The following is a 25,458-nucleotide window of genomic DNA, read 5'->3' as shown; positions in this document are numbered from 1 at the left end:
AAACTCATTAACATTTTATTTATTTTAAAGTCATTGAACACTAAAACCCAATTTAAATCAAGCATATTACTCTTTTACTCATCAATACACATTAGTGAGCTTAAACTCATTCAAAATTGGTCAAATAGTTTATAATTAAACCAATCAAAGTTTAAACTCATTTAACAAAATTGGTCACATAGTTTAAAATTAAACCAATCAAAGTTTAAACTCATTTAAAATTGCTCAATAAGGGCTCTTTTTTTTACTCGCCCTAGAACCAAAAGTTTTCAAAATAACTTATAAAAAATATTATAAATGGTTTATACCAAAATTTTAGGCCCTAATGTATAAGAATCAATTGATCATTAATTAAAAAAAAGGGGGAATTGGCCTCTAATAATCTCAACTAGAGGTAATTGGTCATTGACAGTCACACCTTTGAATATTCTCCTCACCAGTCCACCTTTCACCTATTTTTCCTACACCGGTCCCTTGTTAAAAAAACTTAACAGAGTTAATTTTTTTCCAAATTACATACAGACTTTTTAGGACTTTTGATCAGAACGAAGATACAAGTCCATTAATGTAAAACTTACCTCGAAATAGTGCTTCAAATGACTTGATTTTTGTTAACTGGAAATTTAAACACCCGAATTGAAGCGTCGTTTTCATCGTTTGGACCACTGTTTCGAGGTAAGTTTTACATCAACGGACTCGTATCGTCGTTCTGATAAAAAATCATAAAAAAAATTGTTTGTAATTTGGAAAAGAAACATAACTCCATTAATTTTTTTAACGGAGGACCGGTGTAGGAAAAATAGGTGAAAGGTAAGACTGGTGGGGGAAATATTTAAATGTGAGACTGTCAATTGACAATAACCTCTAGTTAGGATTATTACAGACCAATTTACTAAAATTTAAATCCCAAATTCATTATTTTTTTACTTTTCTTTATTCAATCTAAAATTTTAAGTGGCAAAACCAGAAAAACTGAAACTGAACGAAAGCTATTGTAAATACCGAAAAACAAATAGCCTTTGAAGACCAAAATTAAACATTACCCTAAATACCCTTTACCCTATATATTAATAAGGGACGGGAATGAACAGTGAAGCTGCTACATGGCAGATTATTTGAGAATTTTGTAGCTTAATTATCAAGAGAATTGCCCTTTGAACTTCACATATTTTATTCTTAAATAGAAGTAGGCATAAAATATTAGGATTTATTTAGTTCTGTAATAATAATATAAACTATAATATTACACTATAACTTAAAAGACAAAGCGGGTGGAAACCCCACCGGCTTTGCCTCCCCCTTCTCTATACTTTTACAATTTTGCAATTTTAGCCCTTTAATTTGGTACATTCAAAGTTTCATAAAGTGACAAATTTAGTCCCTAAACTACTACTCCATTTTACAAATAGTTTGCTTTGACACCCCAACTTTGTCGTAGTTTCCTTTTTAGCCCTAACTTTCTTATAGTTTTCTTCTTACCTCAAAACTTTATCAAATCTTATCTTTATCCTTTCTTAGCCCTTAAGTTTACGAAATGCAATTTTTAACCACTTAAGTTTTTATGAACTTTGTAAATGCCACTTTGACCCCCTCGAGAGTTTTTGGCTTGACGATATAAATTCGAGTTAGTCGGGTCCCACATAATACGTTATGATTGTACGATATAAATTTGATTTACATCACGTTTTGATCCAATCGCAATGCAACTATAGGATACATTGAGTTCTATCGGATACGTCAAAACGTGCGTTTTCATATGATTAACACATCACATAACGTTTGGACTAATCTGTTCGATATTTGCGAAGTACCTGCGCCGCAACACGCACGGGTCTTATTACTAGTTTAGTTTAAATTCAAAGCCGACTAATACACACCCTACCATACATATAACGATTTACTATAAAAAGAAAGTTTGAAAGTTAATACACTAGCATAAACAAACACATCAGACACAAATTCATAACATCTGTCTCAAAAAAAAAACGTACATATGCATCCATATAAATTTAAAAAAAAAAAAACGTACATATCTCTAAAAAAACGTACATAACTTCCGTGTTAAACTCTATTTAAATAAAAAAAAGAAGCTGTCACCACCATTAAATGAATGAATATGCAAGAATGCATTTATGGCACCTTCCAACCACCTCTTTCACTCCCACCTCTTTGATCACTTCATCAGTTTTATAAAATATAAACACAAAACAAGAATAATAATTAATCATCCATTAATATTAATGGCGGATGATGCAGCTCTGAGAACATCACTAGTATGCTTAGCTGCAATTATGCTAATTGTTGGATTGTACACATACTCATTCAAGAAGATGATGGCTACGTACCTGTTCGGGATGTTTGCGGTCGCTGGAATCCTTCTTCCCGATTGGGAATTCTTTGATCGTCCGGTTTCTCAATGGACCTCTCCCTTATCTGTTCCTCATATGCTTCCTCACTCGCCTCCTTCTCCGTCCAGGTCATTTTTCTATTGCGACGCAACTTGTTGCCCATTTATCTGTTATCCTTAATAAATTTTTGGTTATAATATAATTTGTTTGATTAGAGTTAAGTTAATTTGTCGTCAATTGTCATCTAGTATGTTGAATTAGAGTTATCGGTTTTTATTTAGAGCTGCAACTGCAACTGACATACTCTCTAATTCTACTAGAAGAAAATTACACATATTTGTCCATCATGGAGATTGATCCCTCACCACTTGAAAAATGCAAAGTCTTATCCAACATATTGTTACCGCTAGGTCAAATGTCCTTTGGTAATAATAATTAAGAGTTTGTTTTTTTTAACCCCAAATGTTACTCTGCTCTTACTTGCTTCTAAGTTGTATCAAATTAATCATAATCTACTCTTTGTCTGGGATTAAACTAAAGATCTTCCATCGATTGTTATCCGTTTACATGTCATCCTTATGTAGTTTTTCTATCATTAATCAATTTTTGGTTGTAATGTAATTTGTTTGATTAGAGTTAAGAGTTAATTTGTTGTCAGTTGTCATCTAGTATGTTGAATTAGAGTTATCGGTTTTTATTTAGAGCTGCAACTGACACACTCTCTAATTAAGAGTTTTTTTTAACCACAAATGTTACTCTGCCCCTACTTGCTTCTAAATTGTATCAAATTAATCATAATTTACTCTTTGTTTGGGATTAAACCAAAGACTCCCCACCTAAGAGGCGTCCACCTCTACCATCTCGGCTAGTTCAACTGATGGCAATTAAGTGTTAATTGCAATTTTATTCAGCACATTATGTCTGAAAACTCCATGGTTCGATGGATCAAGTGTACGGACTTACGGGCACGCATCTTTTATGTCTGAAAACTCCATCGCATCTGGGGTGCTAGAGTACGTTTATTGTGTCTAGTGATTATGTTATGACTTAATTAAGAAAATACTCCGGGTGAACGAAAAACTAATTAATTGAAACCGAACTGAAATAACTTACACAAACTAATGAGCGACGGTTCGGGTTCTTTTTATTTTTATTTTTTTGAAAACCAAAATATATGGTTCGTTATATCTTGTTTCAAAATCAAACCGTATCAAAAATGAATTTAGATGAACAAGTTAATACAACTATACAATCATTCTTAAGAATGTGATCAAATAGTCTTTTTTTTAACGACAAATATTACTCATACTTTATTACATCCATTATTTTAAATTATCTCTCTTGCCCATGTTTGAACCTAGGACCATATACTCTTATATTTGAACTAATTTATTGTGTTCTATTTGCAGGTTTAGGTTCTACCCAATCAGAACAACAATTTACACGATTATTTACGGGTATGCTTTTTATAAATGGTGGGCGTACATATCATCAAGCTAATTAAGCTACATTTGGATTGGATTTACAACACTTCAAAAGGATCGAAATCTTAATCCTATTTTGTTTACACCATATAGACAACAATTATTGAATATATGTGTTTAAGTGAACCCGTTATTTTATTTTATTTTATTTTGCATTTTTGTATGTAAATACAGTTGCTTCATGACCTGCCAACTTACTTTGTAGTCATAATGCGCTATACCGATTAAGATTACTAAGGATTAAGATTACTAACAATGGTAAATGTTTTAGATTAAGATTACTAAGGATTAAGATTACTAACAATGGTAAATGTTTTAAATACAGTATAATTTATTGATATGAACTAAGGGGCTATTTGTTTACCTCTTAATGAGGCTCTTAATGGTTCAGACCTCTTACTAATTCAGCACTTAATGGTTCAGACTGTTTGTTTCACGAGCAGATGTCTGAATGGTTCAGACATTTGCCTCTGAATGGTTAAGCATTATACAGAGTCTGAATGGTTAATACCTCTAATCTGAATTGGTCAGACATTTGCCTCTGAACGGTTAAGCATTATATAGGCTCTTAATGGTTCAGACCTCTTACTAGGTTCAGCACTTATGGTTCAGATCTCTTACTGGTTCAGCACTTAACCATTCAGATGTTGCCAAACAGCCCCTTAAGAATGGATAGAGAATAACTTCAAAACACATGATATTATAATTAAAACTTTATAAGACATTCATTTATATATCCTAATTTGAAAAATTTCATGAAACTCACCCTTTAAACCTTTGTTTTGTTAACAATAAGGCGTGCTACAATATCATCAATCTCACCATTATATTTTGTATATGAGCTCTAGGCGACTATTCGGGTATATCAAACACCAATTCCTCACAAAATCGAATTTTAATTTATACTTGTTGGGTTTTTTTTTCCATGAGAAAGCTCAACCCGTCTTTAAATTACATGGGTTTATAGTAATAAAATGGAATACAAAGAATATATTTGTTTTGTTGGTGATTGCAATCTGATGTCACAAGTAATCAACCAAAAATATTATATGTGGTGGGCCTTGTTTGGACGCAACAAAAAGGTGCAAATTAAAGTGATGAATTAATTTTTGGAGCCACTTTATTTGGGCCGAAATAGTGTAAATATAAATTCGAGTTGATATACGTTTTAAAATAATTTTTTTTTGGAAATAAGTTGGGTAAAATATAACGTGTTTTCGTGTTTATTTTATATACTTTTCCAGTTTATACGTTTCGCCCTAAATTTAGTTCCAAATCGAGCGGGGTCAAATATAATACGTAGTTATTTGACGATATAAATTAGAGTTATTTTACGTTTGAACCACGCCGCAACGTGCTACAAGTAAAATTTCAATCCTTGATGTAACTGTGTCTTTTGATTACATATGTGAGTTTCCCTTTAACATGTTTTATGTTTTTTTTTGTATGTTTCATGTGTACGAGTCGGGTCATTTATGGATACGTTATGATTCTGTAGTAAAAAATTTGATTGCTTTAGGTAATTAAAATTAAAATGCTACATATAAATAATCAAAACTAGGTACCTATTCTTACGAATGAGGTTAAACTTGACATCCATTGCTCTGTTTCTTTTGTTGAATGTAGCTTATTGGGTCGATTTGATGTATGGCGGTGTTTGATGTGATCTTCTCTGACGATGATCAGGTGGGGACGAATATCAGAAGAAGGTGACATATCCGACATTAGTGGTTGTGACCAGTGGTGGTTCGTGATAGTGTTCGGGTCAGGATTAACCATGGTCAAACATACTCAACCAAGTCAAAGTCAGACAACAGTAGGTTAAGCATGGTAAACGGATAGGCATAGTCGAACCGACAACTTAATTAAATATTTAATGTGATGTTATTAATGTAAAATGTATATGTGTGATACAAACTAGCGTAAGACGACACAGCCCAAGTAGCCATTACTAACACATTAGAAGCGATCGAATGAATTATATGTATCGAAGCGGTACCGTATTGTATAATACCAATAGTTAAAACTAAAAATGAATACCATACCGTATAACAGAACATGTGAGTGATAGGGTTTTACAGAACATGTAAGTGGGGAGATTATGTCATTTTACAAGTAGCTGCTGATAGGGTTTCTTTTCCTCTTATGTTAACTTCAAGGGTGTTTGGGATCACCTATTAGAACTATTTATCTGCTTAACATGTTTTAATACAACAATAAGTTGTTTGGAAGTTGCTTATGAGTGGTTAACTGATTATCCTAAATCTATAACATTTGTAAAGCTTAACATTTTGTCTACGTTTTGGCGTAAGTTTTGTTAGGAAACGAGTCGGGATTTGACGGTACAAAGTTGAGTCACTTTAAGTTTCGCCGCCGCCGCAACGTGCGACGAGTCAAAATTCTAGTTCTGATCCAATTGCAATGCTACTGAGTTAAACCGGATATGTCAAAAGCGCGCTTTCATATGATTAACGCATCACGTAACACTTGAACTAATCAATTCAATGTTTAAAATGTAAATGCGCCACGTGCAAGTTTAATTACTAGGTATAATAATTCTCATATCAATTCTAGTTAAAATTACATTAACCTATAACTCATTGCTTAGTTTTATTTTATTTTAAATTTAACATTAAAAATCATGAAGTTTAGGTATTTCATCTTTTCTAATTAACAAAATAAAGCCTCTGTTTTCGGTCTTCAATTTTAAATACATACATTAAAAGATTGTAATTTAACACATTGCATTGCTCTTTCTTAAACTAATTTTATATAAAAACGACAACATACCAACTAACATACCACTCATAGTAAAACTACCGGTAAACGTAGAGGATGAAATGCAGTGTTTATCATTTCGTATATCAATTTATTCGATCCCCATTTTTTTTCTTTGCCCTAACTGAATACAAAACCAATCAAAATTAGAAACGTGCCTATCTAAACCGAATTCAATATCCAATGTATTCGTTTGAATTTGGTTCGGTTACCCGAATAATCAAGATTTGTGAACCCATAACCCACCCATTTCATAATTCGTCCGTGGCATTTAAGTCGGTAGTGTTCAATTGTTTGGACAAAACTACCCTTACAGAATATAATAATTACGCTTTTACCACCAGCGTATCAACAATATAAATATCCCCTGCTTAATGTTCTTGTTTTCGATTATCATCCTACTGGCGAACTTTGAATTACATATTAAAGATTACTAGGGTTCTGAATTCATCTTCAATTTCGCACAATCACTGATCGATCTGCACACCTTTATCGATCTATTGAACGTCTATTCAACGCACAATCAGGTCTGTAATTCTCAATTCACTACTGTTTGTTAATCGTGTATTGATTCATGATATGATTAGTTAATTTTGTTGTTGGTGTGCCTTTTGCCCAATTTTTATGATTGCTGTTCGACAGTTTGTTGGATTATCAGCCAATTAGGGTTTTGGTTTGCTTCGTTCTTTGATTTTTCGCATTTTTTGGTTAAGTTAGGGTTTTAGTGTAATTTGTTATCAAGTATTGTACGTATAAGAATGAGAGATCACGTTGATCTTTGAATTCAATTCGCATTGTTTTCTGTAGTCAATTTCATGCATCTATTTTTTTGATCGTTGGAATTAGTTCATCTAATTTCCCCCAAACCCTAGGTTTCCAGCTCTTCCTAAATCAACATTTTATTACGGTGCCCGTTCCGTCGCGTGTTTGGCTTACTGGACGCTCTTTTTCTGCAATAAGAAGATTATGGCTTGTTCTTCGGTTTTTATCTGGACTACTGGATTCGGGAAGGGAAGCCAGCGGTTGTATGTTCTGTTGTTGTCTTCAACGTTTGTCCCTTGCGCATAGTTGTCAATACTATAGCGTGCTACGTAGCATATAGGTCACATGTTACTATATAGTATATATCGATCTAATTAGTTAATGCGATAAAATATCGGATATTGGTCAAGGACCGATATTTGAGATATCGGTTATCGCGGTGGGATATCGGTGGAATATCGGTAATTTTAATATCATGCTAAATTCATATATATAGCAATTTAACACTAACAATTGTAACAAGTAAGAACTGACTAAGACTTAAAACACTAACATTTAACATTAACAACTAACAATTAAGACTTAAAACACTAATAGCAGCAATAAGAAGAAAAATGAACGATAGAAATAAGAAGAATGGTACTGATATCGGGAAAATCGGTGATTCATCGATCAAATATCGGTCAAATATCGGAGAATATTGCTGATATTATCGGTACCGATATTCTGTACCGCTATCTCGGCAGGGGACCGATAACCGATATATCACTGATATATCGGTTGATATATCGGGATATTAACTACATAGATATCGATAATATATCGATAAATAGTGACATTTTTACCTTTTTTTGTTTTTGTCTCATCTTCACTGCTCGATGCCTCAGGTTTGGGCTTATAACATGTATTTTTCTGTATATTTCTCATCTCCACTACTTGATAACATGTATTTTTCTGTTTTTCTACTTAATCGCTAAACATGAAATAGCGGGCACTATTTCGTCGCTATCGCTATGCAGCATATAGGTAGTTTGTCACTATGGACCGCTATTCGCTATTGACAACTATGCCCTCGCGAAATCTAGGAAGGAAGAGGATAGAATTTTGATAGGAGGGTCGAAGATATGGTTTGACAAGCTGTAGGCGTGATCAAGTTTTGCAATTTCTGAAGAAGTCGTCTGCAGTTGCTTAGATATGAATCAATAAGCTTCTATAGCTCTCCGTTTTGTGTTTTGTTAGGTTTCGGCTTTCTGTTTTTGCATCTTCAATCAATTGATTCTTATTGCTTAGATTTTATCCTGATTCAGTGATCCATATTAACAAACTTAAGTATAAATTCTTTTATCATTTAGGGATTGCATAGTGTGACACCATAAAATCGAACTGTAGCTCCTTTTTTGGTACAAAAGGATTAAGGGAGCAATCTATGCGTTTCTACCTACCTGTATTAATAACTATAGATCAGATCAATATGAGACGATTTCTGTATAAGTGCTTTTAAGTTTTACAACGCTCCGTTTTGACGCGTACTCCTTTTTGTCAAAACCTTTCCAACTCGAAGAAAAATGGTCATTTATTTAAGCAGCCCGCCCTGACCCGTTACCATGTTTAAATTGTCACACCCGTTTTGCCATGCGTACTCAATTTAATCAGCTATATTCATAGAATTTAGGTAGTGTTTGGTATGCAGGAATGAGAGGTGGAATGGAATGAATGATTACGAGGGAATGAAGAAAATGGTGTTTGGTTGGTCAATAGAATGGAATCACCCATTCAAAAATGCATTCCATTCCCTCAAAATCATTCCTTCCACTCCCCATGTTTTTTTTCCATTCCATCCCCTCTTGCACCATTCATCAACAACACCACAACCCACCCACCACCTTTGCCACAACCCACCACCACCACCACCCACCATCGACGCCATCGCCGCCACCCGCCACCACCTCACCCCGATAGCCACCGCCGCTGCCGCCACCCACTCGCCACCGTTATCACCCACAGCTGCGACCAACCGCTAACGTCACTCGCCGCTGCCGCCGCCCACCACCATCGTCAACGCCGCCACCACCGCCACCACCAACCGCCGCCACCACCAACCGCCACCTCTGCTTCCACCCACCACCAACGACCACCTTGCCACCACCACCACTCGTCGTCGCCGCCGCACCGCCACTCGCCGCCAACACCACCACCCATCGCCATCGCCGACACTCACCACCGCCACCTATAACCACCCACAATCATTACCACCGACCACCACCACCACCACTCACCGCTGATTTTATTACTCCGTTTTTCTTGCCTACCGAACAATACACAATAATAACTTATTCCATTCACACATGGTAACCAAACAAAACATGAAATGGTAATGATCCATTGCATTCCCTCGTCCATTCCATTACCTCGTCCATTCCATTCCTTCGTCCATTCCATTACCCCATACCAAACAGACCCTTATTGTGATACATATATAACCAAAAATACGCTTAGTAAGAGATGTCGGATTTCTAATTTATATATTTTAGAAGATTATTGAGCTTGCTGAATTTTCTAAAGATTGGTCTTTTCCAGTGTTTTTGGGAGTTTAGACGTCTTGTATATTTTTTCGACCTTTTTCTTTGAAGGAAAGAATATATTTTTAAATGTTTGTTATTGATGCTAAATAGATACTTTTGATTTTACAGATTTCATCTTAAAGAATGGATTCTAATGCTGATAATACTTCTGAAGATGGTAGGGGCACTGATGACCGTGATGAAGGTATATAAAATTAAAAATTGAGACTTAACTCTTTAGCTTCAGTGACAAACACAGTGATTTCTAAACAAATTTTAATTGGCAGATGATGACGACGAATATGAAGAGGGTCGTGACGGAAGTCGTCTTTTAGAGTTCATGTTTGGTAATATTGATGGTTCCGGTGATCTTGACATTGATTACCTTGATGAGGTATTTGTTTTTCTTGATGTTTAGTTTCTTACACACACACACCACATATATATATAGAGGAAGGTTAACGTACATTATGGCTTAACGTACATCACGTACGACAAGTAATTACGCAAGTTCATTTTAAAATCACGCACGTTATAACTCAAAAATCCAAAATCACGCATGTTGAAACACAATAATCATGCATGTTGAAAACATTAATCACGCATGTTATAAAACAAATCACGCACGTTGTCGTACGTGAAGTACGTTAAGCTGTAATGTACAATATACTTTCTCTCTCTCTCTATATATATATATTGATGAATCATGCATTAACCATGGTTTTGTTTCTCAGGATGCAAAGGAACATCTTGCTGCACTAGCTGATAAACTTGGCTCATCTTTAACGGATATTGATGTACACAGCTACCATCTGCTTGCGATATTCTTAAATACCATTTCAACATCTTGCTTTTAACTCCTTTTTTATTTTTTAAACGTTCAGCTGTCGGTAAGAAAATCACAGACATCTGGTGATGCTGCTGAACAAGGTGATACTTTTGTTTTCATTTTTATTAAATTCATGACTTTGAACTTATAAGATAATGATTTGATTATGTAAAATTTTAGCAGATTATGACCGTTTTCTTGTTTATTGAATTCATGACTTCGAACTTATAAGATAATAACGATTTGATTATGTAAAATTTTAGCAGATTATGACCAAAAAGCTGAAGACGCAGTAGATTACGAAGATATCGATGAACAATACGAGGGACCGGAAGTCCAAGCGTTGACTGAGGAAGACTATCTCTTACCAAAATCTGATTATGTTTCAACAACCATAACTGCACCATTAACTACATCATCTTCACTGTTTGATGATGAAAATTACGATGAAGAAGAAGAAGAAGAAGAATTACCGAAAGAACTTGATCATGTGGATAACAATGATCAAGTTCAAAACACTTCTGTCTCAGGTTTAATGTTTTGCAGAACCGTATCTTATCTTTACCTTGATTTATTAAACAGGAATTCTCTAGGTTTTTTCTAAATTAGTTGTGGGTCCCACAGGTGAGGTTGAACACGACGCACAAGAAAAACGCTCTCCAGAGGATGGCACCGGTGCAGTTGAAATAGAAAACTTGGATCCTGATGTTGTGGAACTTGATAAGGTTAATGATACGTTTATTGTGTGTACGCGTATTTCCTATAATGGAAGTATTTTATACTCTTGACTTCATTTCTGTTTTGGTTTCATAGGTTTATATGGTGCTAATTTAATTTCTGTTATCAGGACGACACGACTCTGTCAGAAGAAGAAGAAGAACCATTTGAAGCAAAAAATTCAACACCGTTGCCTGTTCTCTGTGTAGAAGATGGAAATGTGATTTTACGGTTTTCGGAGATTTTTGCTATTCATGTTCCTTTAAAGAAAGCAGTAAAAAGGGATCAATGGTTTTCTGTTCCAAAAGGTATTAGTTTCATATGTCAACTATCATATTCCTAGAATTAGGGCTGCAACTGCAAATGAACCGAACGAACACGAACAAGACCTTGTTCGTGTTCGTTTGTTAAGGAAATATATGTGTTCACGAACTGTTCATGAACAGTTATCGAACGGGATTTTGTGTTCGTGTTCGTTCGTTAAGGAAATGAATGTGTTCGTGTTCCTTTGCTAATTTTAGGCAACAAACGCAAACAAACGTTCGTGAACACAAATGAAAACAAATGGAAACAAACGAACACATTCAGGAACAAAATATATAATACATTGATACTTATTAAATATTTTATATGTTGGAATTTTAAAGTATTTATGTACAATATATAAACTAAAAACACTAATGAACTATCGAACACAAACGAACACATTACCGAACATAAATGAACGAATGCGGCCTTTGTTCATGTTAGTTCATTTATTAAACAAACGAACTTCCCGCCGAACAGTTCACAAACTGTTCGCTGAACGTTCAGTTCGTTTGCAGTCCTACCTAGAATGCAACTATACGTTGTTTTCCTGTTAACGTTTCTTTTTAAATTTCAGAAAAATATAAGTCAATGGACGTCTCTGAAATCGTGGAGGAAGATGAAGAAGCGTTTTTGAAAGGATCGTTAGACGGTTTTCCTCATATGAAACATAAGCATGTGTTTGAAGATGATTTATTGACGTTAAATCAGGATAAAATCGAGCTCCCAAAATCTGGGGTTGTTAACGAGGATAGAATGGTAATTTCAGAAGATGATGATGATCAGAAGGAAGACGTTTGTGATGATGTCATACCTTTTAATGGAAACTCAATGTTAGATTTACCTCTTGACCAACAAGACTGGGAAAACCGAATTATTTTTGATAATTCTCCAGATGCCACTGAAACGTTTAGTGGAGGTGAGGTATCTGGACCCGAGTCCGACTCGTTAAACGGGCGCACGAGGACACAGACGGTGTCAAAAATGGATGATAAAGATGGTGGTCTTTTTAGTCATGTTTCGGTAGAACCGTTGAGCTCAAGAAAATCTCCAAAGTCATACAGTTCATCAGAAGAAACGGTTTACCATCCGCAACTTTTGAGGTTAGAGTCCCGTTTGGAAACCGATGAAAGAAACCCAACGGCTGAAAGCGATACGATTAAACGGTTTGACAAGCTTACTTTACGAAACAAAGATTTACTAGACGGGTCATGGATGGAAAGAATAGTGTGGGACCCACAACAATCAGTTTCGAAACCGAAAATACTTCTCGATCTACAAGATGAACAGATGCTGTTTGAAATTTTGGATAACAAGGATGGCGAGCATCTTCAGCTTCACGCTGGAGCCATGATTACAACTCGGTCTGCTGACTCAGCCGCTGCCGGTGATTCGTTCGAGCTACACGGTGGTTATGGCGGTCAATCTGGTGGGAAATTCAATATCGCTAACGATAAATTCTATTCCAGCAGGAAGTCGTCTCAGCAGCAGCTGAAATCGCATTCGAAGAAACGTGCAGCGCATGGTGTTAAAGTCTTGCATTCGATACCTGCACTGAAGCTACAGATAATGAAAGCCAAACTTAGCAAGTAAGAGTGAAATCTTGATTTTTTTTTCATGAACTAACTTGTGTTCTTAAGCTAAAGGAGTCGGTAGAAATCAAACTCTTATTGGAGTAAAGTACACAGATGGTCCCTGTGGTTTACCAAAATTTTGGATTTGGGCACTATTTTTCCAAAAGTACAAGGATGGTCCCTATGGTTTGCACTTGTAACACATTTAGTCTCCAACCAACAAATCTGAAGGTTTTAGCAGGTCCAAGTTATGGACTAAATGCGTTACAAATTGCAAACCACAGGGACCATCCATATACTTATGGAAAAAGTTGGGGACTAAATACGTTACCAAGTGCAAACCATAGGGACCATCCATGTAATTTTGGAAAGCTAGGGGTCAAAACTGGTAATTTTAGTTTGGACCGAAATGGGCCAGGTTCTCGTAAAAACATTTTGAACAAAATTTTTTCATTTTAAAAATTATTATGGTGTCAAATATGATTGCAACATTTTATTAACATCAGCAACTTAAATATTTGAATTAAGTAAATTAGGAGGTTTTATCATTTATGCATTATAAATGCACTTTGGACAACTTTTGTCTCGTTCAATGTGATTTACTTCTTCTTTAAAGATTTTTTTTTGAATTTAGATGTCTGATCCGTTAAAGATAAACATAACTGGAATCGGTCTATTAATTATTGTCTACTGACGATATCTTTATTGTATTTGCAGTAAAGATATTGCATATTTTCATAGACCGAAAGCGGTATGGTATCCACATGACAATGTAGTGGCACTTAAAGAACAAGGAAAGCCGCTTACAAAAGGATCGATGAAAATATTATTGAAAAGCTTAGGTGGAAAAGGCAGCAAGCTTCATGTAGATGCTGAGGAGACGATTTTATCCGTCAAAGGAAAAGCTACTAAGAAGCTTGATTTTAAACCATCAGAGCCAGTAAAAATAATATACTCGGGAAAAGAGCTTGAAGACGAAAAATCTCTCGCTGAGCAAGACGTTAGACCGAATTCTTTACTGCATCTTGTACGTACGAGAATACATTTGTTACCACGTGCCCAAAAGCTTCCTGGCGAGAACAAATCTTTGCGTCCACCTGGCGCTTTTAAGAAGAAATCAGATCTTTCTGCAAGAGATGGCCATGTATTTCTAATGGAGTAAGTGCCTTCATTTATTTAATTGTTTTGATTGTCCTCGCTATATTTACATTGATATATCTGGATTAATTTCATACATACCCTTACAAACTTTAAAAATTTCATACATACCCTACCAAAACTTGAAATATCATATATGCCCTTACAGAGTAATTAAAATATCAGATATACCCAATTTATTAAAAACAATCTAATAAATGATCATTTTACCCTTGTTTTTTTAACTTCGATTTTTCATATATGCTCTTTGATATGAATCCAGACTCAATTCAGGAGGGAAATTAGGAGAGGAATAGTGGATGAGTAGGGCTGAAAATAGGAAGTAACTGCTGTGTAGTTTACGTTTAAATGTGTTTCTTTGTGTTTAGTTTAGGAGTAGGGCTGAAAATAGGAAGTAACTGCTGTGGAGACTTAATCCTTCTCGAAATGGATTAAAATCTGTAGCTGATTAGTTTAGTTTTTTGGGTTTTATCATTTGGTTCCATTGCCGGGAAATCGAATGGTATTTACAACCCGGAATTTGGTGGATCAACTAGCAACCATTGCAGCACAATTGGATGCCATTCTGGCACCTTTGAGGGACGATGTTGACGAAATCAAAGCCCAGATGATCGAAGATGGCTGTAACATTGAAGAATCAGGCAGTGATTTGAAGAAGACGGTGGAGATGAGCATAAAAGGGACGCCAACTGATGAAGAATTGAATGATCTTAAAGAAGAACCGAAGGCTGAAGTGCTTGTACAGAAATCTAGAACCGTGTATAATGCTGGTAGGATCGATGTCCCTGATTGTACTTCCCAGAACTATGGCCAACTTCAAAAGGACTTCCCCCAAAAATCGATTTGTCATGAGAATGAGCATGTTGTTTTAACGCAGCCACATTCTCAATTGAAAACAGATCCGGAGATCGAAGATTCAGATCCACTAAACCTCTCAAGCATAGTTATCGATAGCGGCCATAGCGACCGCTAATCCGCTATCGCGAATAGCGTTGCGAATCGATGGACCTGTGCTATTTGGATCTCGTGGCTGAAAAGCGTGAAAATAGCAACCTCCGGCGTTGAATTCCGGCGCCGGCGCTGCTTTTTGGCCGGAAACATGTGAGAAGAAGATGCGACCAGGAAGAAGATGCAGAGTAGCGGCGTGTTTAACACTCCTAGAGTTAAATAACTTTAGGTATTTTAACATTTAACCCCTCTATCTTTCACCAGTTTATATTTATTTAGCCCCTAAAACTTATAACTTTTACATAAAAAAGTGTAAAATTAGTTTGTGTATTTAAACATTTAACCCCCTCTATCTTCACTAGTTTACATTTGGTCCTTAAACTTCTGAATTTATGCATAAAAAGTATAAAATTAACATTATATACATATATAAATTATAAATATCTATATTTTTTATTTTTAAAATTTTCTACTACCTTATCGCTATACATGAAATAGCGAGCGCTATTTCATCGCTATCGCTACGTAGCATATAGGTACCTTGTCGCTATTTTTCGCTATTCGCTATCGATAACTATGCTCTCAAGGGAAGATTTGACCAAACATAGGGATGTGAGTTGTGAGGTTATCACCCATATTCTTTGGGCCATATAGAGTCTTTGGTAAGGTGGACCCAGTAGTCTAAGAGTGTGCGCTTCCACAGGGCTCTTGCATCCACCCTATCATTCATATTACAGCGTTCAAGGCGGCTCGTAGACAACTCCCTGCTTCATTGGATACTTCCCAGCCTACTACTAAAGTTCTAAACAATAATGGGGTCCAGGAAACCGCTCAAGCTATAATGGAATGGTTCATCGCTTGGTATAACAGTCAACAATTATCAGATTGGCGACTTGAGGACAAGTCGCTTCACCGGCGGGGATGTATTGATACGAATCCAGACTCTATTCAGGAGGGAAATTAGGAAAGGAATAGTGGGTGAGTGGGGCTGAAAAATAGGAAGTAACTGCTGTTTCGTTTACGTTTAAATGTGTGTCTTTGTGTTTAGTTTAGGAGTCTGGTTTTTATATTCTTAAATAAATTATGCTAGATATGAGTAAGAGTAAATTAATTACAAGTTTTGTCCTTTATCTATGTACCAAATTGCAGGTGGTGTCCTTTGGCGCAAAACTTGACTAGTTCAGTACTTAATGTTTTAAAATCCTACACGTTATGTTCTTTGGCCCTAACCCAGTTAATTTTTTGGTTAGATCTAGTCACCCAAGGATATTTTAGTCTTTTTACATATTTATTTAATATTATTTAAAAAAAATAAAACAAAAAATTTAAACCCTACAAGCATCTGATTCCCCTAATTTCATCTTCATCTTGTTTGACCAAATCCCATCCCCACCTCACCCTTCTTCTACAACATCAACAACAATGGCTTCACGGTGGCCAAATCCTTTTCATCTCCTTCGTTATCCGGCGACATCTACAACATTAAACCTGTGGTGAACTGCGACGGGCGTGGATCTGACCAGGGTGGGTGGTTGAGGCGGTGGTCTATGGTGGTGTTGATGGTGGTAGAGAGAGTGGTGGTTGCACGGGTGTGGATGGTGCTTGACGTTGGTTCGAATTCACCGACTGGTTCTATTCCTGTTCTTCGATCTTCAAGATTACTTGAACTTGTCGATCTGGTTCTATTCTAATGAGAGGCAAATGGGATTTGGTGGTGGTATCATCAATTGTTTTATCTTCCTCACCAAAATAAGATGAACAATTGATTCCTAATAATTTGCACAGATTTATCGTATTCTTTGTCTTTTGCTGCTGATGATGATCTGTGTTCTTTTATAGAGATGGAGTTTTAGTGTAAATTAGAAGTTTATAGTAGTGGTTTTTTTGGGCCAGATTTGGTGATGGTGGTGGAAGGAGGTTGTGGTGGTGGTGGAAGGAGGTTGTGGTGGTGGTGGAAGAAGGTGAATATATATATTTTTTATTTTAAGATATTTTTTAAAATAATAGGAGTAAAAAGACGATTATACTATCATGTGCCTTGCACATGATCAGATTTAACCAAAAACATTAACTGAGTTAGGGCCAAAGGACATAACGTGCATGATTTTGAAACGTTAAGTACAGAACTCGTCAAGTTTTGCGCCAAAGGACACCGCCTGCAATTTGGTATATAGACAAAGGACAAAACTTGTAATTTACTCTATTAGTAAATATAATATTTGAAGTTAAAGGTCATAATAACTCATACGTGAGATTCAAAGTTGTAGAAAAATAAGGGTAAAATTGTCATTTATTAAATTGTTTTTAATGAATTGGGTTTATATGATATTTCAACTACTTTGTACGATATTTATACTTTTGCATGGGTATATATGATATTTTGCAAGTTTATTTCTAACAAATATATATATCAGGTATTGTGAGGAAAGGCCTTTACTGCTTGGAAATGCCGGAATGGGTGCTCGTTTGTGCACGTACTACCAAAAATCAAGCCCCGGTGATCAAACCGCCACTCAATTGCGCAGTGGGCCCAACAATTTGGGGAACATTCTCACCCTTGATCCAGCCGATAAATCACCATTTTTAGGAGATATAAAAGCCGGTTCGACCCAATCCTGTCTCGAAACTAATATGTATCGAGCTCCAATATATCAACATAAAGTCTCGTCAACTGACTACTTACTAATTCGATCTGCAAAGGGAAAGCTCTCGTTAAGACGCATGGACCGCATTTATGTCGTTGGTCAACAGGTCTTTATAGTTCATATCAAACCCTTTCTAATTCATGTATCTGCATACTTAACCACTTGTGATGATTTTTTAATCTGTTTGGTCAAACTTGATGTAGGAACCTCACATGGAGGTAATGTCTCCTGTATCGAAAGGGGTGCAGACGTATAATATGAATAGGCTTTTGGTGTATATGTATCGTGAGTTTCGCGCTTGTCAAAAACGTGGCTCGGTGCCTGCCATTCGTGCTAATGAGCTGTCAGCACAGTTTGCAAATGTGGCTGAGGTTTCTTTAAGAAAAAGGTTGAAGTTGTTTTGTGATTTTCAGGTGAGTTGGATACATAATAATTAATAATCTATTTGACTAATCTAGGTTTATGGTTTTTGCAACCACTAATATGTTCAATGTTTATGTTAAACCACCACCAGAGGGGTCAATGGGTTATGAAGCGAAATTTCCGTATTCCATTGGAAGAGGAGCTTAGAAGGCTGGTTACACCTGAAAACGTATGTTTTGATCTTTTGATACACTTCTTTTATTTGTTTAACTTTTGTTGTCATTGTATGCTATTTGGGCATGTTTTTAGCTTCATTTGTTATAAATGAAACTGGATACGAAGTATAAAGTATGGGTGTGCATGCTTTGGTTCGGATCGGTTAGTAGCCTTAACCGAAACTGAAGTCATTGGTTGATCTATTTTATTAACCGTTCGGTTTTCGGTTAATTCGTTTGGTTTATTCAGTTAGTTAGTTGGTTTTCGGTTCGGTTAATAACCAAACCAAACTTGGGCTAGTTTTTTACTTAGAAATACATAGAATGGAGGTATACACTTATGATATGATAGTATAAATACATAAAAATTGAGGTATAAATACATTAATTGGATGTATAAATATATGAAATGGAGGTATAAAACATAAAATACATGAATTGAAGGTATAGATGTGAAAATACGAATGGTTTGGTTCGGTTCGGTTAATTTCGGTTAACAGAGGGTTAAAAAAACCGATAACCGATCTTCGGTTTTCGGTTAGTTTCGGTTCGGTTTCATTGGTTTCGGTTAACAGTTCGGTTATTTCTCACTGTATTTAATATTTATGTTAATATGCCTATGGTTCTCTTTGATTTTGTCCCATGGCTTCTTGAAGATGCCTTTAATTTCAAAATTATATTTTTTTATCTGTTGTTTTTGTTTTGTTAGGTGTGTGCGTATGAAAGCATGCTAGCTGGCATGTACAGGCTCAAACGTTTGGGCATCAGCATGACTCATCCAGCCGGTCTTTCTTCCGCAATGAATCAGCTGCCCGATGAGGCAATCGCTTTAGCTGCTGCATCCCACATCGAGCGAGAATTACAAATAACCCCCTGGAATTTAAGCAGCAACTTTGTCGCGTGTACAAATCAGGTAAATTTCACTCTCTCTGTTTAAATCTTGTGTAAGTGAACTCAAATCGGAATATTCATGAATATCTATTTGGCTGAATCTTGATTTGTATTAATTTTTTTCAGGACAAAGGAAATATTGAGCGGTTGGAAATTACCGGTGTTGGTGATCCATCTGGCAGAGGTTTGGGATTTAGTTATGTTCGCACGGCTCCCAAGGCACCGGTTTCCAATGCAGTAACGAAGAAAAAAGCACCGATAAATCGAGGTGGTATAACCGTAACAGGAACAGATGCGGATCTTAGGAGATTAAGCATGAAAGCCGCATGCGAGGTAAGCCACTTATTACTCATTTCTTTTAGTCATCATGTGATATGGAATAATAAGTTTTAGTATTTGTTATTTTTTGATCTGCTTTTGTCGTTTGAAGTTGTGACAACTTGTCTTGTTAGGGTTGCAAACGAACCGAACATTCAATGAACAGTTCGTGAACTGTTTAGCTGGAAGTTTGTTTGTGTTCGTTCGTTTAATAAATGAACGTACACGAATAGTAAATTTTGTTCGCTTAATTAAATGAACGAACATGAACGGAGGCCGCGTTCGTTCATTTATGTTTGTGAACGTTCGGTAATGTGTTCGTTTATGTTTGTTTGTGTTCGATAGTTCATTAGTGTTTTTAGTTATATTTTATTCAGATACTTCAAAATTCCATTAAATGAAATATTTAATACCTATTAATGTATTTTATATTCTGTTCATGAACGCTTGTTTGTGTTCATTTGTTTCAATTTGTGTTCATGAACATACGTTTGCGTCCGTTGCCGAAAATTAACAACCGAACACGAACACGTTCATTTCCTTAACGAACGAACACGCTCATTTCCCTAACGAACGAACACGAACAAAGAATCCTGTTCTGTAAGTGTTCATGTACAGTTCATGACGCATATATTTTCTTAACAAATGAACATGAACAAGGTCTTGTTCGTGTTCGTTCGGTTCGTTTGCAACCGTTGTTACAACTAATCCATTCTACAGGTTCTCATTAAATTCAACGTTTCCGAGCAACAAATTGAGAAACTTACAAGATGGCATCGGATCGCAATGATCCGGAAGCTTTCTAGTGAACAAGCAGCCTCCGGAGTCAAAGTTGATCCAACAACCATCAGCAAATACGCACGCGGTCAACGGATGTCGTTTTTACAACTTCAACAACAAGCACGAGAAAAATGTCAAGATATCTGGGACCGACAAGTTCAAAATCTTTCCGCCATTGATGGTGAAGAAATCGAAAGCGACAACGAAGCGAATAGCGATCTGGATTCATTCGCAGGGGATCTTGAAAACCTTTTGGATGCAGAAGAATGCGATGACGGTGAAGACGGAAATTACGAGTCGAATCATGAAAATAATTTAGCTGGAGTTAAAGGACTTAAAATGAGACGGTTGCCTTCGCAAAGTCAGGCGGAAGTCGAAAACGAAGATGAAGCTGCTGAAGCTGCAGAGTTGTGCAGAATGCTCATGGATGGTATGGATTTTAATCATTTTATTCTCTTAGGTTTTACTTTGACCTTAAAAGTCAATTGTTGACAAAGTGGTTGGTATTGGATTATTCAGGAGATGATGAGGCTGAACGGAAGAAGAAAAAGATCAAATCAGGCGATATGGGATTAGTTCCTATGCAGCAGTTAAATAATAATTCTAAAAACAAGGATAAATCGAAAGCAATGAACACACCTGTGAAGTCGTCAATGTCGGGATCATTTTCTATAAATGAGAATGCTACTAGATCATTAAAAGACGTACGTATCTTATATAGTTTACATTTATCCATATAAGTTTGTAGAGTAAAATGCCATTTTCGTCCCTAACGTTTGGTCAGTTTTGCGACTTTCATCGAAAGGTTTGTTTTTCCGCATCTGAATCCAGAAGGTTTGAAATCTTGCCATTTTCATCCGGCTCGTTAACCTCATCCGTTTTCTCCTTTAAGTTAGGGGTATTTCCTTTTTTTGCTAACTTAAAGGGCAATTCGGTCTTTTTCACTTTATGTTAAAAGATCGAATACCCCTGAAAAAGACCGAATTGCTCTTTAAGTTAAAAAATGACGGAAATACCCCCGACTTAATGGAGTTAACGGGCTGGATGGAAATGGCAAGACTTCAAACCTTTTGGATTCAGATGCGGAATGACAAACCTTTGGACGAAAGTCGCAAAACTGGCCAAACCTCATAGACGAAAATGGCATTTTACTCTAAGTTTGTATATAATGATTTTTTTTTTTTTTTTTTTTTTTCGTGGTGGCAGGATGACTTGTTTCCTTACAAGAAAAGCGTTTCTTCTGGAAAGATGAAACCGAAAAAGAAAGATGATCTTGAACAAGTTGGTTTATTGAATAAAAAACTTCGAATTTTGAATGATGGAATGAATCTTATGAAGGTTAGTAAATAGTAATTTGTTCTCTCTATTTTTACAGGAAAAAAAAACAAAGCTGCAATTTTTTTATTATATTTTTCTTTTCTTTTTGGTTTTCTGCGTGATTTCAGGTAAATACAAAGAAAAATGCAAGAGAGAGTTTTACATGTGGAGCTTGTGGTCAGGTATGTTTCATACAAGGTTTTTTTTTTTTTTTTTTTTATACAAGTTTTACAAGTTATTGCATTTTATTTCTTGAAAAATATTTTTTGTAATGTTTTTACTCGTTTGGCATTCAGTATGGTCATATGAAGACGAATAAGCACTGTCCCAGATATAGAGAAAACGCCAGCATCCAAATCGAAAGTAAAGATTTCGAAAAAGGGTCCAACAAATTGATCAATTTGGATCCCGTTGTAAAACCGCAACAAAAAAATACCGTAAAAAAGCTTATACAAAAAGGTGGCACGAAACTCGCTGTTATAGAAGCACCCCCTGAGGAGGAAAGAACGTTAAAAGCCAAGGTTCTAAAGGTCAAATGTGGGCCCGCCAACGACAAGGTTCCCGAGAAGGCTACTCCAAGCACCTCGCAAGTTTCTGATCGACCGGTAACATCGGATACCGAAACGGTTAATAAATCTTCGTTTAAAGTTAACAAAATTATATTCTCCAACAAGTTAAAGACTGAAGATGTCCAGGTTGAATCACGCAAACCGTCATCTCTTGTTATCCGGCCGCCTGTCGAGACTCCCCGAAACCCGTCTCGATTAGTAATCAGACGACCCAAGGAAGTCATTGACCTTGACCAAGTTAGTCAAGAAGTCAGCCCAGGAATCGAGCCAAGAAAGACGAAACGAATTACCGAATTATCGGGTTTTCAGAAGTCCAGTAGACCTATAGACAATCATCAGTATTGGGAAGAAGAAGAACAACCAACAATGAGTTACGAGAGAGAGCGGGAGCAGGAGCAGGAGCAGCGGGCCCGGAGATTGTATGAAGAAGAACAAGCAAGAAAACGGGCGAATGAGATAAGACTGTATGAAGAGAATATAAAACGGGAACGGGAAGAAGAAAGGCGCCTGCGCGAAAAAAAGAAGAAAAATAAAAGTTTTGTTTTCGAGACTCGAAACGACTATTATGATGAGCCCCATTTGAGAAGAGACGAGAGACGGGAACGCGACCGCGCTGCAAAGAGAAAGCCTGTTATGGAGTTGGGCGGCAGGTTCGGTGCTGATTACACCTCAACTGTAAAACGCCGCCGAGGGGGTGAGGTAATTAATCCAACACCTTCACCTCTGTTTTTCGAATAAAGGGTAAATTGTATTTTACGTCCTTTAAGTTTGAGCAAAATTGCAGGCGTTGTCTTTTAACTAACGAAGTTACACCGGATGTTCTTTATGTTACAATTTCTCATCATGCGGAGTCCTTTTGCCCTTAGCCCAGTTACTTATTTCTGTCAACTCTTTAACACGTGCCACTCACATGAGGGCATAATGGTCACTTTCACTTGATAACTAAAACAAAAACAAAAAAGAATTACCTGTGAAACTTCAAGAGGAAGATATATTTCAAGTGAAAATGACCATTATACCCTCATGTTGAGTGGCACATATTAAAAAGTTAACATAAAAAGTTAACTGGGTTAGGCAAAAGGACACAACATGATGAGAGATCGTAACACAAAGGACATCCAGTGTAATATCATTAGTTAAAGGACAGCGCCCGCAATTTTGCTCGGACGTAAAATGCAATTTACCCATTAATAAAATTAAATAGTGAAGAAGAAAAATTGATTGTTATAGAATTTTTTTTTATACAGGTTGGTTTAGCTAATATCTTGGAGAAAATTATTGATACTCTAAAGGCGCACCATGTGTCGTTTCTTTTCTTGAAACCGGTGACTAGAAAAGAAGCTCCGGATTACCTGAAAATCATTGACCGGCCGATGGACCTGTCAACAATGAGGGAGAAAGTTCGAAAGTTGGAATATAAAAGCCGAGACGCTTTTAGACATGATATGTGGCAAATTACGTATAATGCTCATAAATACAACAATGGAAGAAATCCGGGAATCCCGCCGCTAGCGGACCAGCTTTTGGAGATTTGTGATAACTTGTTGGACCAATATGATGAAATCCTTGATGAAGCTGAAGCAGATATAGAGGAATGAGAATATGTTTTGTGGAATTGTAAATTCTACTGTGTAGTTTAGTTGAAGGGTAAAAGAGTAATTTCAGCCCCTTTATTATGGGATGGTGGTCATGGTTTTATTTAGTGACTGTGTACATATGTAGGAATATAAGTTGCAGGTTTTGTAAACCATTTGCTTTTCTACTTTTTAAATGATGGAAAATGAGGGAAGAGTTTAAAGTCTTGAAAAATGAGTGTGTTCTCTATATTATTTAGGGTGTTTGTGAGTGGAGGAGAGAATTTTATTATTTATCATTAAATTGAAAAAAACATTGTTCATTCTCCATAATTTTCTAAATTTTTAAAAGTGATTGTGAATAAAGGAATTTATTCTCTATAATTTTCTAAATTTTTATGAGCATCCCCAATAGAGGTCTTTTTTGATGTTTTTATGACAAACATTCTCTCTTTTGCCCTATTTCCATCACCTAAAAACAACACTTTCTCCTCTCTAACAACACCTTTCTCTTTTCTTAAATACATGTTTTTCACTAAATATATCACCACACCTTCTCTCCTCCACCTCACACTCTCTCTCATCCACCTCACATTTCTCTCTCCTTAAAAACACTCAAATACACCTTATTGGGATGCTCTAAAAGCGGTTGTGAATAAAGGAAAGAAAAAGTTAATGCCAAAAGTATAAAACAATACTATTTAGGGCATGTTTGACTAAGCTTTTTGAAACAATTTATTGACTTATTGGTTTTTTGAAAAGTTATAAGCTCTAAAAAGTCTGTTTGGCAATGAGGTGTATGTGAGGGGAAAAGTGACTTTTCCAAAAAGTCACAGAATCCTGACTTTTCCAAAAAGTCATAAGCCTCTTTCAAAAGCTAAGCCAAACATGCCCTTAATTAAAAAAAAACAGATACGGTTGTGTTTTTTAGTGTAATTAAAGTGACGAAAAAAATCGATTGTGATTGCTCTTGCTTAGAAGTCTTAGCCAGATTATATTAGGCTATTATAAAACATTCAAAACCATTTATAAAATCAAAAATTGACCCACAAGTTCACAACCAAATCAAATTCAAGAGCTTAAAATCTAATGTTTTTAACAACAATTTTTACTCCTAAATACCAACAAACTATTCATTTTCATTAGACTGCAAGACCATGGGCACTTGAGCTACGTTGACGATCACATTATATATTGACATGATCTGATTTTGATTACTAACAACTCAATTGAAATTTAGAGAAGCACTATAAACTGGAATTGAAATTGATACGAAGAAGATGATACAGACTCGATAACTAACACCGAAGTGTTCCCAGGG

General features: G+C 36.0%; 2 protein-coding genes across 3 annotated transcripts; both read left to right on the top strand.

Annotated features, from left to right (window-relative positions):
- Positions 1-2,118: 2,118 nt before the first annotated feature.
- On the top strand, positions 2,119-4,043 carry LOC110942365 (signal peptidase complex-like protein DTM1). Its single transcript, XM_022184123.2, has 2 exons — positions 2,119-2,476; positions 3,758-4,043. The coding sequence occupies exons 1-2, from the start codon at positions 2,133-2,135 to the stop codon at positions 3,846-3,848; spliced, it is 435 nt and encodes a 144-aa protein (XP_022039815.1). The 5' UTR covers positions 2,119-2,132; the 3' UTR covers positions 3,849-4,043.
- A 2,945-nt stretch (positions 4,044-6,988) lies between these two features.
- LOC110942366 (transcription initiation factor TFIID subunit 1) lies at positions 6,989-24,372 on the top strand. 2 transcript variants are annotated; one of them, XM_035990445.1, is made up of 22 exons: positions 6,989-7,137; positions 10,063-10,138; positions 10,221-10,327; positions 10,668-10,730; positions 10,818-10,863; positions 11,029-11,292; positions 11,387-11,487; positions 11,610-11,787; positions 12,363-13,374; positions 14,077-14,517; positions 17,880-18,216; positions 18,314-18,523; positions 18,625-18,702; positions 19,398-19,601; positions 19,706-19,912; positions 20,618-21,107; positions 21,197-21,381; positions 21,884-22,015; positions 22,123-22,176; positions 22,291-22,599; positions 22,690-23,262; positions 23,811-24,372. In XM_035990445.1, exons 2-22 carry the CDS (start codon positions 10,078-10,080, stop codon positions 24,159-24,161), a joined length of 5,403 nt encoding a protein of 1,800 aa, XP_035846338.1. In that variant the 5' UTR covers positions 6,989-7,137; positions 10,063-10,077; the 3' UTR covers positions 24,162-24,372. The 2 variants fall into 2 exon arrangements, with proteins under 2 accessions (XP_035846338.1, XP_022039817.1); XM_022184125.2 differs by having other exon boundaries at positions 6,990-7,137; positions 22,291-23,262.
- The last annotated feature ends 1,086 nt before the right edge of the window (positions 24,373-25,458 follow it).

The sequence above is a fragment of the Helianthus annuus genome, chromosome 5 (genome assembly GCF_002127325.2).
Source record: "Helianthus annuus cultivar XRQ/B chromosome 5, HanXRQr2.0-SUNRISE, whole genome shotgun sequence".
Lineage (NCBI taxonomy): Eukaryota > Viridiplantae > Streptophyta > Magnoliopsida > Asterales > Asteraceae > Helianthus > Helianthus annuus.
The sequence above is the reverse complement of the archived record's forward strand: the minus strand, read 5'-3'. Positions and strand labels throughout refer to the sequence as shown.

Excerpts from the sequence above, each read along its gene's own strand:
- LOC110942366 (XM_022184125.2), top strand. The coding sequence starts at position 10,078 with ATGGATTCTAATGCTGATAATACTTCTGAAGATGGTAGGGGCACTGAT. Across the intron at positions 10,731-10,817 it reads CATCTTTAACGGATATTGAT|CTGTCGGTAAGAAAATCACA; the intron begins GTACACAGCTAC and ends TTAAACGTTCAG. Across the intron at positions 11,488-11,609 it reads ATGTTGTGGAACTTGATAAG|GACGACACGACTCTGTCAGA; the intron begins GTTAATGATACG and ends TTCTGTTATCAG.
- LOC110942365 (XM_022184123.2), top strand. The coding sequence starts at position 2,133 with ATGGCACCTTCCAACCACCTCTTTCACTCCCACCTCTTTGATCACTTC. Across the intron at positions 2,477-3,757 it reads TCGCCTCCTTCTCCGTCCAG|GTTTAGGTTCTACCCAATCA; the intron begins GTCATTTTTCTA and ends TTCTATTTGCAG.